The sequence below is a fragment of the Anarhichas minor genome, unplaced genomic scaffold, assembly GCF_050575085.1.
Source record: "Anarhichas minor isolate MPS153535 unplaced genomic scaffold, ASM5057508v1 ptg000011l, whole genome shotgun sequence".
NCBI lineage: Eukaryota > Metazoa > Chordata > Actinopteri > Perciformes > Anarhichadidae > Anarhichas > Anarhichas minor.
In genome coordinates, this window is record NW_027466457.1 from 9,539,660 (window position 1) to 9,557,680 (window position 18,021).

Here is an 18,021-nt window from a genome sequence, read left to right on the forward strand (position 1 = left end):
ATGATTGTGTGTTTACTGTTTTGTTGCTTTCTATGTATGTGCGTTTGTGAACATCCTTGTGTCTGTAGGTGGAGCTGTGGATGCTGAGCGTTTCAGACTACTGAGCGGTGGCAAACCGTCCAGGAAGTGTGGTATCATGTCGAGTGGAAACCACCTGTTCTTCAGTCAGGATGGCCTTCGCATGTTGGTCACCAATGACATGGACCTGGCAAATGCCAGGTAAAGCTACAGTCACACAAACAAAGAACAAAGAAAAGAAACCTGCCAAGTCTCTTATACACCACCAACAAATACACCACCAACAACATTTTTGTTGTAGTCTTCAGTGATAATCTCATGTGTTTATGGCTGTACTCTGCAGGTTTGTTCAGTTCTTCCTGCGTCTTGGTTGTGGTAAGGCTGCTCCAGACCCTCGCTCCCAGCCGGTTTTGCTGCAGTTCTCTGTGGATGGAGGTCTCTCCTGGGGCCTCTTGCAGGAATTCCTCTTCAGTAACAGCAGTAATCAGGCTCGCCTGGTGGCTTTGGAGATCCCGCTGCGTGCCCGCACTTCTTCCACTCGCCTCCGCTGGTGGCAGCCCTCTGAGAATGGACACTTTTACAGCCCATGGGTCATTGATCAGGTACATTAAGTGAGGATCCATTCAACCATCCCTCCATCAATAAGTCTTTTAATCATTTTCATTCAAGCAGTGAAACATCATGGCTGTTATCCATCCAAGCTGTCATTTGTCATATCTCTGACAAATCCATTTTCTCTGCCTTCTTCACATTAACTATGCAAACATGTTTCTTTTATTCCCTAGGTGGTAGTAGGTGGCAGTGCCAGTGGCTGGGGACCTTTGGAAGATGATTTCTCATCAATCGACGGACGCTCATGGCTCCTCCACCCTGGAGGGACCCGAATGCCTGTCTGTGGCTCCGATGGGCCTGCTTTCGCATTCATAGAAAAGTCCAACACTCGCTATGCTGTTACCACTGACATCAGTTTGGGTCAAGACGCCTTCATCCAGTTTGACTTTTCTGCTTCCTGCTCTGTCACCAACTCCTGCTACTGTAAGCAATAAGAAGTGTGAGAAGGCTGTTATTGGTAGTCAACAGGGCTGCAACTGACAATTATTTTCATCATTGATAAATCTGGCAAATCTTTTTGAAATATTTAATTAATTATTTTGTCTATAAAATTTCAGATATTATATTAACAAAATAGTTTCCAATTATTTGTTTGTAGATCAACTAATAAATCAATCAACAACAGCCGTATTTAGTGAAAACAGTTAAATCATGATTTAAAAAGAAGTCCTTACATTCTATATTTAGTAGTGATGGGCAACGATTACAATTTTTTAATCGCACGATTTTTTTGTGATTAATCGCATCGTTATGCGCAACATTCAATAGTGAATTCAAAAGTAGTGTATTGCTCACTTTTATTTTAAAAGTACTGCTATATGAACAAAAGTGCAATAACGTTTGGTTTGCAAACACTTTAATAATAAAAAAAAAAACTGCGTTAACGCGCGATAAAATAATTGTCGGCGTTAATTAATGAATGCGTTAACGCGATAATAACGCGTTAACTTGACCAGCACTAATATTTAGTATGTTTTTAGACTGTAAAGCCGTTTATTTTTTAGGTTGTTTATGCAGTTTCTTGTTGACAACAATTGTGTTTCTCTTGTTTCTCTGCAGCGGTAGAGTTGGAGTATTCTCTGGATCTGGGTCTGACCTGGCAGCCTGTGGTCAGAGACTGTCTGCCTACAAGCCCCGACTGCTCCTCCTACACCCTGCAGAGGCTGCTGGTCTCTGACATTTATAATAAGTGGGGCCGCATTACCCTGCCTATCCCATCATATGCCAGGTCAGCACTGCCCTGAACTCACACATGGACAAACTTGTGTTTTATCATATCCTGATTCTGCAGTATACCCATATCATAAGCATATAGTGCCATGTCAGGATTGTATTTACTTTCTTGCTATATATTTTGTTTTAACATAACCTGTGAGATGCATCCGTGACTTTGATTTATGTCTTCAGGTCTCCAGCCACAAGGTTCCGCTGGTTCCAGCAGGCTCCCTTTGACAAGCAGCAGACTTGGGCTCTGGACAACCTTTACATTGGAGATGGCTGCCCAGATATGTGCTCTGGACACGGACGCTGCCAACAAAGCTCCTGTGTGTAAGTAATTGCAGCCTCTGGCATGTGTTTGATGTCTGAATTGTCAGCAATAAGGTGTAAAAGTAAAATACTCATTTGTATTTTAAATACTTTATTTTCCTAAGCTTTATTTAGCTTTGTGGCCATGTTGTTTCGTACGTTAATTAATGTGCTAACATGAGGAATACTGTGTCACCCTCATTATTCATTTTATTTGATCACGTAAAGTTACTCTATCCAGTATGTTTGTGTTGCTTAACTCACTATAACGTGATGGCAAGTTTGCCTTTGTATCTGATTATGAGTATCTGACTCCACCATCCTCCCCAGATGTGACCCAGAGTGGGGTGGAGAGTACTGCGATGAGCCTGTGGTTCCTCTGCCCTCTCAGCTGAAGGACAGCTTCAGCCGAGCTCCTTCACTCAGCCACTGGCACGTACTCACCGGCGGCAAACTCAGCACTGTGTGTGGAGCCGTGGCCTCAGGAGCTGCTCTGCACTTTAGTGGGGTAAATATAGATCTATACCCTCGTCGTTCAACAATGTTTTATATAATACAAATAACATAACAGCTCATGAGCCTTCTGGGTTTGTTTTTAGATGTATTATATAGTTAAATAGAGAATGCTGTAAATAGAGAAATAGAAAGACAGGCATCCATTCATCACAGATCAATACTGCCTGAGCCTCTGACTGACTCTACTGGCTGCATTTCTACATGTGTCTGTGCTCAGAGTTGCAGCCGTCATCTGGTGACAGTGGACCTGAACCTGACCAACGCTGAGTTCATCCAGTTCTACTTCATGTACGGCTGCATGATCCCACCCAGCAATCGTAACCAGGGAGTGCTTCTGGAGTACAGTTTGAATGGAGGAATCAACTGGCACCTACTGACAGAGATCTTCTATGATCTGTACACCAAGCCTGGGTGAGTTGTTTTTTAATCATCAACGACACGTGTACGTGACTACCCGTCGTACGGGGTATCTGTGACTTTCTTCTTGTTTTTGTCTGTGTTCAGGTTTGTGAATGTGCTGCTGCCCCCTGCTGCCCGTCAGGAAGGAGTACGTGTGCGCTGGTGGCAGCCACAACACGAGGGAGCAGACCACAGTGATTGGGCTCTGGACAACGTCCTCATCGCAGGCTCGGACCCACGGGCGCAGATATCTGACACTTTTGGAGGGGTGGCATTGCCCAACCATGAGAGAGCTCCTGCTGATGGGACCTCAGGGCAGCTGAGCGAGCAGGAGGAAACACCTATCGGTATAACTGAATCAATGCCTCAATCAAACAGTGTACAGGAATGTCAAATTATTTTTACCACTAAACAGAGCCTCTTGGTCTTATTCGTATTTCATTTGGTCTTTTCCTTCTTTCTGTTTTCTCAGTGAGCGATCATTGGTTGTTCTCAGAGGACTGCTCGGTGCAGCGTTTCTGCAGCTCCCCTGATGGAGTGATGGTGTGTGGCAATGCTGACGGGAGAGAGGCGTATGCTGTTACACATGATATTATTCCTGACAAGGGCTGGGTCATGCAATTTAAGGTAACTAATGAGCCTAAAAAGAAAAACTTAATTGTGTTGCACGATGTCCTTCAGATCCTTGATTTGCTATGATGGTGACTGTCCGTGTTGATTTAGATTGCAGTAGGCTGCAGTGAGCCAGAGCGTCATGCAGACCGACAAATCCACGTTCAGTATTCAGTGGACTTTGGAGTGACCTGGAAGTACCTGATGCCCCAGTGTCTGCCTGCTGACCCCCGCTGTGGAGGGCAGGTCTCCCAGCCGTCAGTCTTCTTCCCTGCTGAAGGCTGGAAGAGGGCAGTCTATCCCCTGCCTGACAGCCTGGCTGACACGTGAGTCATCCTCCCTCACATGCGTTTCACATACAGTACTGCTTCATATTTAATTGTACCGTCAAGGCACGCTTGACCTAAATTATTGAGAGATCAAATTATTGTCATCTTATAAATTATTAAAACTTTTGTCGTATAAATTATGAAAGTATTATGCATGTTGTTTGACTAACCTATCCTGTCTTTTTTTTTTCCAGTGCGGTACGATTCCGGTTTTTCCAGCAGCACTCAGACATCCAGTGGGGTGTGGAGAACTTTTACATCGGGCCAGCGTGTGACAGCCAATGTGGGGGACATGGAGATTGTCTGGATCAGCGCTGTCTCTGTGACCCAGGGTTCACTGGACCAAACTGCTATGCCAGCACTCCTCTGAAGGTAGAATCTGGCTCTCACTCAGTTAAAAAAAATTCAGATTCCAAAAGAAAAAGACAAGTAGAATTTAGCTGTCCAAGATGGTCGGTGATTCAGATATGTGTGTCTTTTTTTCTGTAGGGATCTCTGAAGGAGCGTTTTGACTGGGAGGGGGCAGCGGGCCCTCAGTGGCAGGTGCTGGAGGGCGGGAGGCCCTGTACAGACTGCGGTGTGTTGGTTGAGGGGACAGCTCTGTACTTCGGAGGGGCTGATGCCAGACAGGCTGTCACTGCAGATCTGGACCTCCGCGGAGCAAAGTTAGTACTTCTTTCAACCACAGCAAGAAGTTTTCGGTTTATCTTTAATTATTGTGCGACTCTACGTGCATTTTGAACTGTGTTTTGTGTGAATAGGTTTGTGGAGTACTGGGCCAGGATTGGAAGTGAAGATAACATGACCATGTGCCACCGTCCAACTTGTCGTAAAGAGGGAGTGCTGCTAGACTACTCTACTGATGGAGGTGCACTAACAACATGTGTACTTTTCCTTTCTTATCATCATCATCATCAGTTTATTTCTTCTCTTCTTTAATTGTTCTCATTGTGTCCATATCTGTTCCTCAGGCGTGTCCTGGACACTGCTGCACGAGATGGACTATCTGAAGTACGTGTCAGTGAGGAGAGATTATATCGTCCTCCCAGAAGGAGCACTGACCAATGCTACTCGTCTGCGCTGGTGGCAACCATTTACCATTTCCTCCGGCCTAGCCACTCCCAGTCTGGAGAGAGCCCAGTGGGCCATAGACAACATCTTGGTGGGGGGGTCAGACATCAACCCACCCACTCTGCTTGACACTTTTGATGATGGTGAGTTGGTTTGCGTTGATGTACTCTGAGCCTGTCATTGCAAATGAATGAATGATCTTCTCTTTTCATGTCTTTACCTTTCACCAGAGGGTGTTTCGCACGAGGAGAGCTGGAGTTTCTACCCTAATGCCGTGCGCACTGCTGGCTTCTGTGGAAACCCCTCCTTCCACTTGTACTGGCCAAATAAAAACCAAGACAAGACACACAACATCCTGGCCACACGAGAACTCATAGTGCAGCCGGGATATATTTTACAGTTTAAGGTACAGTACTGCAACAGAGCCACAAACCTGTCCGTTGTCTTGTATACATGGAGGCTTTGTTCCTTTACTGTACATCTGTCTTGTTGATGCAGATTGTTGTCGGTTGTGAGGCAGACACCTGTGGAGACCATCATTCTGTCCTGCTGCAGTACAGGAAGGATGCAAGGTAAAAAAAGACATGGAGGGGCCTGATAAAGAATTTGACTTTGACATAGTTATAAAATGACTGTTTGAAATGTCCACTACCTTGCACGTCAGGGCTCATTTTTTTATTTGATGATGTATCGTTCCTATTCCAACTGGTAACAGCCAAACTGTAGACAAATAACTGCATGAAAACATTTTCAGCCACTGTGGACATTTTTTATAAACTGACCTGACAGACATGGGAGGTGGTCCCATGACATGATCTAAAACATGAATGTTAAATATCAGGTCAATAGCCTCAATGGCGTATACCACCAGCCTGACTTTACACCCACCATTTTAACCTTGGTTATGGTTATTTTTATTTTGTAGAATATATTTTTACATGGACAGTTTTCAACTCTCATGCTCTCCCTTTAGGTCCGACTCGTGGCAGCTGGTACAGTCAGAGTGCCTCCCCTCCTCAGTCAACAACGTGGGCTGCTCTCCCTTCCAGTTCCACGAGTCCACAATCTACAGCCCAGTCAACAGCTCAACGTGGACCAGGGTCACTGTGCAGCTGCCAGACCACGTCTCCTCAGGGTACGAGCACACAGATATACGATTTCCTTGGTTAGCACTGGAACATATCATGACTTTATGCTGGTGCATTTTTAAATTATATATTTTATACATTTCAGCAGAATGACAGGCAACATCTCTCTCTGTTTGCCAGTTGAAGCGGCGTAATCCATTTGTGATTTGTTGTATATTTCCAGGGCTACCCAGTTCCGCTGGATTCAAAAGGAGGGGACAGGAGAGCGGCAGAGCTGGGGAGTGGACAATGTTTACATCGGTGAAGCCTGCCCAGGGCTCTGCAGCGGCCACGGCTACTGTACAAGTGGAGTGGTCTGCATCTGTGATGAGGGACACCAGGGTGGGCAACAAACAGCATATTCTATTTGAACACACACAATTCTTTCTCATTGGTACTATTCAGAGGAAATGTGCAAAGTAGTTTCTTTGTGAAGAACAATGATGCGCGTGGACAAAGTAAAAACAAAATGTTGAGACACATTTTCTGAAGAAACAGCTTGAATACAGTTTTCCATCACAGTTGCACTGTTGCTGTATGCTTTCATTTTACCATCAATTTCAACCACACCATCGACTGGCCTGCCATCTTTATTTCATCCAATTTCATCATCTCCCCTCTGCTTCGTCTCACCTCAACAGGTGACGACTGCTCCCTCTCCAGCAGCGACCTGCCCAGCTCCATCAAGGACAACTTTGAGTCAGGCAGCATGTCTCAGGAGAGCTGGCAGTTGGTCCAGGGTGGTGGAGTGGGCAGCGGTTGTGGGCAGCTCTCACCGCATGCCCACGGAGACTCACTCTACTTCAATGGCTGTAAGATGAGGCAGGCAGTTACCAAACCGCTGGACCTCACTAGAGCCAGGTACAGGTACTACCAAAGTATACTGTACATAAACTAACTATGTAAACGTACACCTACCTGCCTCACAGCTACCGCAGATTAGGTTTCCCCACATCAGAATCTGTATTATCAACCTTTATTGTTTTCTTTCTCCAACCTTCTCTCTTTTTCCTTCCCTCTCTGTCTCCCCACAGTAAGATCATGTTTGTGCTGCAGATCGGCAGCGTCGCACAGACAGACAGCTGTAACATAGCTCTGGATCAGGCCGACACAGTTGACCGAGCTGTGCTGCTGCAATACAGCGTCAACAATGGAGTCAGCTGGCACGTGATCGCACAGCACCAGCCCAAAGACTTCATAAAGGCCCAGAGAGTCTCCTACAACATTCCACTGTGAGTGACGGACAGAGACACTGTTTTCAAATAATGTACCATTTTTTCAAAGTTTCATGTGTTGTACCTAATGCTTTATTAATGTTAATCTTTTACTAATGCATCATAGATGTTAGAAATGTTAATATGTCGTTGATAAACCATAACGTAGTGATCTGCAGTTATACTTGTAAATAAGTAATTGATACATTTTTAACAACCTTCCATCAAATCTGCATTTGTAAACATTAATAAGTTGTCAATAAATCGATTTTGGCCCAGATGCTCTACAGCTGTTTTCCCGAAGGTAAGTCCATTGACGGAGTGTTCCTGATGGAATAATCTTCATAATGGTTTAGCATCTATAAAGCATTTAAAAATGATTTGCTAATCCTCAATAAAGCCATCAGTTACATCTTTCAAACGCTTTATAACGGATGTCTTATTAGAGACTGGTAATGTTTAAACCAGTGTGGTAAACTCAGTTTAGGCCGGTTTGAAGCGGCTGTAGTCATTGACATACTCGTTGACTCTTACTGACTCCACAATGTTTCCCATAATCTCTCCAGAGAGGCGAGAGTTAAAGGGGTGATGCTGCGATGGTGGCAGCCACGCCACGACGGTGCAGGACATGACCAGTGGGCGTTGGACCATGTGGAAGTAGTTCTGTGAGTACCCAATTCCCAGCCTGCCCCAGGTACCCCAGACTGGCCCCCAAAAGAGCCCCGATCTGCCCTCGTCTCTACCGCTGACTCAGCCTCACCTGTAGAAACGGTCCCCTCACAAACACAGGGAAACAGCATACACATACATATAGTGTAAGCACACCTACAGGTGCTGCTCACCACCTACAACCAACCTCTCACCAGTTAACAAATCTCATCACGACTCTGGTGTCAGGCAAGCAGAGTAGAAAATGACTGCAATGTGCTTTGCTGTGAAGAGTTCTGTTTGTGGATGGCTGCTCTGTGTACGACAGATCAACTCCCTCTGTCAGATCATCATATTCTCAGTGTCTTGTAGAACCCATGCATCTCCCATACAAACAACTTGTCAAGAATGTATGTATTATGTCACGGAAATGTTCCGAAAAGTCCAAAGTATATCATACTTAAAACTTTAAAAGGTCTTAGTCGTAGTTAAATTAAACGATTTAAGTTTTTAAAACATTCTTTGAAATGTTGCCATTTGTTTTTCATTAGATGTGAAGCATTCATTCACATATTCATTCATAATTTTACAGCATTCACTCATTAACATTTACAGTTAGCCCGCCTGCCCCTTAGTCACCACCGCGAGGCATGACATTAGAGCGCTGAACCGAGATCATACGATATACATTACAGAAACGGTGACGGTGGCTTCACGCCTATGACAGTGTGTCTTTGTTCTACTGTGAAGTCAGCGTTGTCAGACAGGCCCATAGTCTGACTGGTCTTGTTTTCATTTTCACATTAATTTCATGTGCAACAATGCTCCCGCATTCTACTTGGAATAAAAAATGTCCGTCTTCAATTCAATGGAGGTTTCTAACACCCTGCACTGATTCACTGATTGTCTTCCTTTCCTTTTTTTACATTAATATAGCATGTTAGTCAAACCAGGATCATTAAACATTATCTCTATGTGGAAGACAATGACAGTTTGAAATCAAAGTGGCAAAGCTGGAGATTCTGCAGGGCACTGAAGATATCATGAACATGGTCTATCCGGCTGGCATATTCTTAACATATGATATCATAAAGCATTTCCAATGCATTTCCTGCATGTTGCTGTGGGTATCAGAGCAACGTTCCCTCTGAAGTGGATGCTGATTGTTCGTTCAGATGGGTACCCAATGCATTTCAAATGCTGCATACAACAACCACGTCAGGTACCGTAATATATCACAGCTGGTACAAAGTTGCACACAAACACACACATTTATGCCTAACCTGAGCTGTCCCTGGTCTTCGTGGTTGTGACCTGTCCCACTCCCTCCCTCGCACGGTTTTCAACAGTGTCTGCTGAAAAGAGTGACCGTGATCCTCACACTTTGCTCTGTTGTTTATCTCTCTCTGCTCACCACACCTCCACTCCTTCACACATTCTTCCTCTCACTCCTATTCCTGCTCAATCTTATCTTTTGCTCCACGCGCCTTTCCTCCCTGCTGCTTAATGTCACCGACGTGTTTGATCATGTGGTCATGCTCACTCCTCTGCTTGTGCTGCATCGTATCCCACCTTACTTCCTCCTCCTCCTCCTCCTTTCCTTCCTCAAAACTTGCTGTTTCCCTTTTTCTCCTTTCCTCTTCTCGTTCTGGCATACAACGAATGGATTACTGCTGTTTATCGTGCTGTCTGTCTTCTCTTCTACTACGTGTTTGTCTCTCACTTTCCCTTCATCTTTGTTACATTTCTCTGGGGTCTCCTCACTCAATTCCCACCAACTACTCTTCTGCTCTGCATTCTTCTTTTTAACTTCTGTCTTCCTCATTCTCTCTGTCTTTCCCACCCGCTATCACTTCTTCTTCCCTGAACCTCTGACTATCTTTATGCCTCTTCTCTCTCCTCCCCTTCTCCCCGCTTTGGGCCCCTGCCTCCCCAGGCCGGGGCTCCTACCCCCCCAGACCTTTCTGCGCGACAGCAGTCCCCTCCTCCTGCTTCTCCCCTCTCGCGCTCTAACCTCTGCTCTCTTCTGTATTCTGCTCCCTCTGGCATGGCTGTAGTGTGAGGTAAGTTATCCGCCTCTTCCTGAATGCAGCCCCATCCCTCACCCTCCTTCCAACCCCTTTCTTCTCCCTGTTACACTGTGCACACCCTCCCTCACTTTCACTGACACGCCCAGTCCTCCTCATCATCACCACAGTCATCCTCGCCTGAACTCAAGCCCTAGGCAGGTCAACAAGCAAGCCAGCTGCTCACAGTTTTCAGGTGGAGGCTCGCTGACAAAAATATCCAACATATAGATCTAAAAGGTGGAGCGCGGACATGTTGTCTTCCCCTTCTGGCAGTGAGAGTAAGAACACAATTACTGTATCTTCGATTGCGTCGATCGCATTTTTTGATTTAAATCCTTCCTCTGAATGCAGAGTTTATTTTTTATCAAAAAACATTTCTAAGGACTTTCCGCCATATTATACAACAACAGTTGTTGTAACAAAGATAAATATATGTACTTGTACATTGGTTATACATTTGAACAGCTTGTTTGTGCATTCAGATATAGAGGACAGTTTCTCAACCCTTACTTAATATCACTTAGCCAGTGCACCAGCGCGGTAAAGTCGCCTCATTTGCCAGACACCACAACTCCAGTTTACTTCGCAATACAGAGCGCTTTCCCCGGCTTAATAAGCATTCATTAGGCAAGGACTTGAATATGACGGACGATCATTATGTAAAAGTACCGTACTCCAGTGTTAAGAGGGGCCCAAAACACATGAAGAGAGGCATTTTGAAATGGCCTTGCATCCTCTAAAAGGGTTCAACACTATGTCACCAGATGAAAACAAATTCCTGATGAATGCCGTTGATTTTGAATGTGCAGTTTACATAATCTTCAAGACATTTTGAATGTAATAATTTACATCTACAAATGTCAATGGTATGGTGTTTTATGTGTGTATGTGTGATGTAATCCATCACTATACCTGTATCTGTTTGTTAACCGTTGGAGTGTTTTTGACCTATAGCTGCTAATTTACACACACAGTTACAAAAGCCCAAGCACCAAAAGTCTTTTCATTTATTTACCAGCATCAGTTGCAATGCAGGCCATCTCACATCATTGCTTTCAAATGTCGGCCCATTTGGCGGGAGAGTTTCATCTGACTTAGCTCCTCCATCCGGCTCCTTGCACGGCTTTACGCATCGACTGTTGCCACAGCTCTCCATCCCTCTTTCACTCATGTCTGTCTGTCTGTCTGTCTGTCTGTGGACAGCAACAACAACATGACTGAGCCAGGAGCTCCCTCCTCACTACCCTCTGATTTCTGACCAAACATCTGAAAAACAAGTGTGTAAACACACAAACTCTTAAACTCATGCAGTTTAACAGCCATCCCTCCCATCTGCCTTCACACACACACTTCCACCTCCACAGCATCAACCATCACACACACCCACACACAGACACACACACACACACACCATCCCCTCACCTCCTGGTCACCCCCCGCTTCGCAGAGGCCCCTGGCTGCACTCCTGGCTCACTGGCAACGCCCTGCTGGATGGAAGAGGCAATGAACAGGCTAAGCAAGAGCGATGTTCCGCAGCTTTTCTCTGTGTCTCTTAGTTTCAATCCCCCCCCCCCCCCCCCCCCTTCTCTGCTCACAACCCTGCACTTGAATGGTCTTGGTTTACTTATTTTTCTTTTCTCCCAGTGACGGCTGTTAACTCTGACCTCAAACACTCAGTGTCAGAGTCCTCCTCCCCCCCCCCCCTCTAGCATCTGTGGTAGTATGTTCGTAGATTCTGTGTCCCATGTCTTGTCCTGTGACATTTGGTCTTAGGTACGTGTAGTTCTACTGCCATGTTCGCCATCTAGCTGCATTTCATTTGTGCAGAACGTAAACAAAATCCAGTTGTGTAGAGTAGCGGCACCCATTTTCCGAGCCATGAGACCCATACAGGTGTTGAGTGTTTGAGGTTATGGCTGAAAACGATTTAAAAAAAAAAAGCCAGCATGAAAACGGATGCGAGTGAGTACGAAAGCTGCATTCAACCATTTGTGTGTTTGCGTGCATGGACGAGAGCGTGTGCATGGGGATGCGTGGATTTGTAGTGCCCTTTACTTGGTCACTAATGTTCACACTCCTCCTCTCCTCCCCCCCCCCCCCCCCCCCCCCCCCCCCCCCCTCTTTCACTGTGTTTGTCTCCCCGCAGCACCCGTAAACAAAACTACATGATGAACTTTGCCAGACAGACCGGCACGCGTCACTATTACAGCCGCAAGAGGCGGGCACTGCAACAGCGTGCCTGAACCCACCGAGAAGGGATTCGCCCTCTGACCTGCCAATCATGCATTGATCCGCCATGCCCATCCTTTTTGCTCCTGACGACATATCGCCCTGTTGAGTCCCATCCACCAGCGGAGTCCAGTCAGCCTTAGACTTCCCTCACCCATCCCTCCCTACCCTCTGCCACAAACACAGGCCATCCAATCAGCTTACGCCAGCCAATCAAGGCCTTCACCAACCACAGGGGTCTGCGGGAATGAAACTCAGAAGAAAGGAGTGAAGCGGCCATTTTGTTTACTTTTCTTCATGGACGGTGGAGGTTTCTAGTTGTTTTCTAATTGTTGCTGTGGTTCCTCTGATTTCTCCAATAACCCTCCCTCTGGCTTACCTCCCCGTCACACCCCTTCCCTCTCCTCATCCTCCTTTTCCTGCCACACTGTGAAATTGAGATAAAATATCACTGCTGAACTGACCAGCCGATTGGAGAGTTGCCTCCCAGTTCCACTGAGCCGTCGGGGGGGAGGAGGACCACTCCACTGCCGCCGACCAGTACGCCAATAGAGGCGTAAAGGATACCGACCATTAAGAGGAAAACCGGTGATGAAGAAGCTAAAAAAAGTTGTAAAAAAAAAAAATAAGAGTACTGTGTTCTTGCTGTTCTGTGTGTCTGTGGGTTCTTTTTGTGATGAGTTGACTGTGGTGTTCTGTTCATTCGTTCGTTCGTTTTCTACTAATTCATATGCTTTTAAGGGGCGGGGGGGGGGTTCTATTTCCTTTTCCTCGTTTATCTGGAACGGATGTTGGCAGGGTGGGGGAAAAAAAGCCCGGCCTCCACAGGAAGAAGGAACGAAAGGAACGATTTGCACGACAGGGAAAAGGAGAAAATAAGAAAAAATTAAAGACTGAACATTGATTTTTGTTGTTTTTTTAAACATTTTTTTATATATGTTGGTTCCCGAAAATACAGATATTTATGGTAAATGGTTCTTCACGTAACCTATTTAAGATGCACTGTGCGTGAAATCTGTATGTTATTTTCTAGTGTTAAGTTATTAGGCCGTCGAGTCAGGCTCTCAGACTGCATCATCGCCCCTCTTCTTTCTCTTCCCTCTTCTCATGTGCTGTTGCGCGTCCCCCCCCCCCCCCCCTCTCTCTCTCTGCTGATTTCTGATACCTGGAGGTGAGGCTCTATTAGTGTTGTTTTTTGAAGTCTGTGTAATATGGACCCTCTGCCCTCAGTGTTACTCCAGTATAGCAATCTCCTGTATATATATGTATATCCACTATGGGGAGACCCAGCAGCCTTATAAAAGGGAAATAAAGAACTGTCCAAACCTCATACTGTACACATTGTTTGAGCTGCTCTCTTTCACTCTTAACAGATAAGCCTGGCATCTCTTTATACTTTTCTCATTAACAAATAACAATGAGTCGGTCCGTCTATCAATACTTTCCGACATCCCTTCCCCGTCTGTGGCACTCAGCCCCAAGCACATTACCATTAGATCCTACTAAAGATTTAAATAGTTTCACTGCATTCGTGGGGAATATTTTCAGACATTTGGTGCTCTGGAGCAGGGGTCACAAATAGGCGGACCAGAGTCTTTAACCAAGAATGGACAGACTTGTATATCTTCATTCTTCCTATAGGCAGTTTAAAACCAGTACGTCTCCTATGTTCAGAGACCGTAATGTGAAGCACCACAAAGCACACATTAATTCACTAACCAACAACGATGTTAACAGAGAGGAATGGAGCTGAAACAAGTGGTTTGAAGAACCACATAAAGTCCTGCACACACATTTCTCTTTTCAGAAGATGAGAATAATATGAACTGAATTTAAAGCTGCAGGACAAAGACAATTCAGTTAAATTCATTTTTCTAAAACTAAAGTACTTTGTTTTAAGAGTCACATTTTTCAAAAGCTTACTGATATATATTTTATTTTATTTATAATTAATCCAGTTAAATTTGAAATCTGACTAAGTGTTTAGATATTGTTTATTTGATTTGACAGTCGGATGTTGACGACATACAGACGTTAATACAACTGTTGGCTACTTCAGTATACATGGGACTGAATCATAGCGCAAGTTAAGACATCATTTGGTGTTCCGGACCTCAGAAAAGTGTCGCTCATTGATGTGCTTTGAATAGATTTCAGACAATGGAGCTCTATAGCACAGAGGAATAACTTCAGGATATGGAAACGCATTTGTTGAGATAATAAGAAAAATGTATCGCCAGCACTGTCTGGTGTGTGTTGTGAGAAAGAAAGGTCCCTGAAAATATCAAATAACAAAACGAAGAATATAGTTTCTTATTCAAATTTTTATTTATAGATATTAAAACATTATAAAAACAGATTTGTCACTAAGATAATGTAAAAGAATATGCTGAAATCTCTGGTTGGTGCACACCTCAGTGTCTTCAGACTGGGCATTCACCACACACCGCTGCAGGCTCTTTGCATTACTCGTTGCAGAGGCTGCAGAGATGCGTCTTACCAATGCTCACTTCAAACATCAAACATCTTCCCCCTCTACATGAACCCCCAAAGGAACATAGCGCATCAGGTGTCTTTGGTCACCAGCTGCCGGTCATCACAGCTACAGTCATAAGTGTTACAGTGATGTGGAGGGAATTGGCGGCGACGCCCGGGCAGGAGTTACAGTACGGCGAATCACAGCAGCTGTAGCTCATGGTGTAGACGGTTCCTTTGAGGTCGATGCTGTGCACCTGGCTGCAGTCCCTCTTCGCCATGCAGCCCCTGGCCGACAGTGCGCTGTGGTTGCCGTAGCGGCCGTCGGCCTTGAAGCACAGCTTATCGGGAGGGCACTCTGTCACAATGAGCTCAAATGGCTTCTCCACCTCCAGGACAGGGCTGTAGTAGCAGAACAGGTTGTCACACAGCAACGAGGGGAGAAGAAGGTAGAACCACAACACGGCAAAGTGCAGGAGCTGCAACATGTTCAGTCTGCAAGTTGAAGAAGAGGCATTTCAGAATCACAATCCTTTGCCAAGTACGTCACACATACAAGGAATTTAACTTGACTGGTGCATAACAATAAACAATGAACCCAGTGCATATTCAAATTTACAATAAGATATGGTAGACAAACAAACAGTTCAGTACTTTAAAACAAGTATATTATAAAAGTGGCAAGTGTATTTAAATATAGAAAGAAAGAAAGGATGTGCAAGGGTGTGTGAAATTGTCCTGGGGATGTAGGAGTCAGAGTGAGCGGGGGTCCCGGGCTTTGTTGATGAACCCAACTGCCGAAGGAAAGAAACTGTTCTTGTGCGCGAGTTCTTGGTCCTGATGGACCGCAGCCTCCTGCCTGAGGGAATGGACTCGAACAGTTTATGTCCAGGGTGAGAGGGGTCGGCTACAATCTTTCTTGCCCGCTTCAGGGTCCTGGAGGCGAACAAGTCTTGGAGGGACGGCATTTTGCAGCCAATCACCCTCTCACCACCATCAACAAGGGATGATGGTGGAGGCCTTGAAGCAGGCTGGTAGGTGGCATGTCTTCAGGGAGGTGTTGAAGATGTCTGTAAACACCGGAGACAGCTGACCAGCACAATGCTTCAAGGTGGAGGGGGAGACAGAGTCTGGGCCGGCTGCTTTTCGGGGGTTCTGACTTTTAAAAAGCCTGTTGACATCTCTCTCCAGAATGGAGAGAGTTGTAACTGGGGAGGGGGTTCAGCTCGTTTGCCAGGCGTAGATCATTCATGGAGTGGGGGGGTTTAGGCTTGTAGTTTGTTATCCGTCTGAGACCTCTCCAGACAGAAGCAGAGTCACTTGCTCACCAATAACTCACCCTGGTGCTTATTTGGTATTTCACTGATCTAATGACCCAATATGGTGGCAATAAAAAAATATAAATAAAAATTCACACAAAAAGAGAACAGCAGTTTAGTAACGCACTTCCACGGAGAGAGGGATCTAAAAAAAAACAAAAAAAACACACACACCGAGTACCAGCACTTCCATTAATGCAACTCGTCAATCCCCGTTCTGCCATGTAAATGCCGACAATAATTTATCATATTACACTTACCCAGTTTGCAGATTTTCTATTCAACATGTATGGCCTCATAGCCATGATTAAGTCACATCACTTGACTTGACAAATGGGCTCTGTGGAACTGCATGTGGCTAATATATCAACTTTGACATGTAAAACCAGTGTTATCACATCTCATCATTCAATCTCTTCTGCACAGGTGTCAGTGATCATCACTGATTGGCCCATTCCAAATGCTCAAGGCAGTAAATGCAGTAAAGAGATGCCAGACACAATTTCAGTGTGCAACTAAAGCTGTATTATGAAGACTCACCTGGCCATTTGAAAGATTTTAATTCCAGTCAGGTAAACAGGTAAAACTTTCCAGAGCTTCTCCTGATGAGCTCTGCTCTCACCACTGACTCCAGATCGTCCTGCACAGGCCACACCTCCTAGCACACCTGCTTGTAAAATTAACACAAAGGAACTACACCAAGTGGGAGGCTTAATCATGGCGCTTTTATTTTTGCAGCATTCGTCAGTAACCACAGGAATAATGTGACTATTCACTCTATAATATCAGGAGGATGGCTGACAAGTCCACCTTTCTCTCTGAAGCAAAATTATAATCAAACAAAACATGCACCATGGTGTGTTCTTCACTCATTTACACATTCATTTAGCAAAGATACTTAGAATCACAAACATTTGACCAAATGTCTGACCTTTCAGAGACTCAGGTTAGTGCCTGTGGCTAACAGGCCTCTCCCCAGCCTGCTACAAGCACATCTATGATGCAGTGGCAGGTAATGTGGAGCTCCCTGATGTGTAGTTTGCACATGAATCCCAAAGCTCCTCTCTAAGAACATTAGTGGTGTTAGTATAATCTATCATCCCTATGAGCATCTTCAGGTCGGCGTGAGACTTAGGCCGGCCGTTACATTTGTCTTTGCAGCAGCAGGTGTGGCTGACGTTGTACTTGACCCCCCGATAAGAGGCGATTTCATGGGAGCCACAGAGTTCCGTGTCCACGCAGCCCTGAGCAGACAGAATGTGGAGGGAGCCGTAGTGGCCTCTGGAGCTGGAACAGCGCTGATCAGGCAGACACTGGCTGGTGATGATGGGGCAGGACTGGCCTTTCTGCTGCAGAGGACAGTAGTTACACAGCAGGCTGTCCAGGCTCAGAGCGGGGAGGACCAGAGCCGTGGCAAACAGGATGGAGGTCAGGAGCCTGCGTGGTCCCAACAGATGGACGTCCAGACTAATGAGTTGAGGATACAGACCGCAAACATTCATATCATTAGACACATTCATCAATCAGAGGTTTGGTGGGTTTCAATACTTTGTTTCGGTGTAATGTTCACCTGATTTCTCTTTGTGATCCCATCTTTTTGTATGTGAAAACCCGCTGGACGGGTGAAGATGTGTCGACCTGAGGAACCTCCAAACACCAGCAAACCCTCTGATTACTGAGCAGAAACAGGTGTGTGTATTTGAAGCTCTTTCAACACAATCCATAAATCATTTTAGAAATTCACACAAAAAACAAGCTTTTAGTTTGGATTTTTGCCTTCAGTTTATTGCTCAAAAGTAACATCACGATTCATCCTTCAGAACACTTTGAACAGTCTTTAAAAGAAAATCTCAACT

The 18,021-nt window shown here is 45.2% G+C and overlaps 3 protein-coding genes across 3 annotated transcripts in view; 1 reads left to right on the forward strand and 2 right to left on the reverse strand.

Moving 5' to 3' along the window:
• reln (reelin) overlaps positions 1-12,385 on the forward strand; it is an 88,317-nt gene extending 75,932 nt beyond the window's left edge. The window contains exons 43-64 of the mRNA XM_076089946.1: positions 69-219; positions 362-620; positions 804-1,053; positions 1,690-1,858; positions 2,038-2,178; positions 2,488-2,665; positions 2,891-3,084; positions 3,178-3,419; positions 3,545-3,699; positions 3,796-4,010; positions 4,208-4,385; positions 4,503-4,678; positions 4,775-4,881; positions 4,985-5,227; positions 5,315-5,490; positions 5,583-5,656; positions 6,058-6,219; positions 6,396-6,553; positions 6,853-7,072; positions 7,246-7,443; positions 7,992-8,090; positions 12,289-12,385. Coding sequence (XP_075946061.1) covers positions 69-219; positions 362-620; positions 804-1,053; positions 1,690-1,858; positions 2,038-2,178; positions 2,488-2,665; positions 2,891-3,084; positions 3,178-3,419; positions 3,545-3,699; positions 3,796-4,010; positions 4,208-4,385; positions 4,503-4,678; positions 4,775-4,881; positions 4,985-5,227; positions 5,315-5,490; positions 5,583-5,656; positions 6,058-6,219; positions 6,396-6,553; positions 6,853-7,072; positions 7,246-7,443; positions 7,992-8,090; positions 12,289-12,385 — 3,842 coding nt within the window. The remainder of the gene's footprint in view (positions 1-68; positions 220-361; positions 621-803; positions 1,054-1,689; positions 1,859-2,037; positions 2,179-2,487; positions 2,666-2,890; positions 3,085-3,177; positions 3,420-3,544; positions 3,700-3,795; positions 4,011-4,207; positions 4,386-4,502; positions 4,679-4,774; positions 4,882-4,984; positions 5,228-5,314; positions 5,491-5,582; positions 5,657-6,057; positions 6,220-6,395; positions 6,554-6,852; positions 7,073-7,245; positions 7,444-7,991; positions 8,091-12,288) is intronic.
• A 2,565-nt stretch (positions 12,386-14,950) lies between these two features.
• Positions 14,951-16,713, reverse strand: bncr (bouncer). The gene is made up of 2 exons (XM_076089780.1): positions 16,706-16,713; positions 14,951-15,341 (listed from the first exon to the last, which is right to left on the reverse strand). Exons 1-2 carry the CDS (start codon positions 16,711-16,713, stop codon positions 14,951-14,953), a joined length of 399 nt encoding a protein of 132 aa, XP_075945895.1.
• On the reverse strand, positions 16,645-17,758 carry LOC142947852 (protein Bouncer-like). The gene is made up of 2 exons (XM_076089723.1): positions 17,736-17,758; positions 16,645-17,632 (listed from the first exon to the last, which is right to left on the reverse strand). The coding sequence occupies exons 1-2, from the start codon at positions 17,756-17,758 to the stop codon at positions 17,161-17,163; spliced, it is 495 nt and encodes a 164-aa protein (XP_075945838.1). The 3' UTR covers positions 16,645-17,160.
• Between the last annotated feature and the right edge of the window lie 263 nt (positions 17,759-18,021).

Coding starts and splice junctions, on each gene's coding strand:
- LOC142947852 (XM_076089723.1), bottom strand. CDS start 17,758: ATGGGATCACAAAGAGAAATCAG. Junction 17,633..17,735: donor GGATCACAAAGAGAAATCAG/GTGAACATTACA, acceptor TCAACTCATTAG/TCTGGACGTCCATCTGTTGG.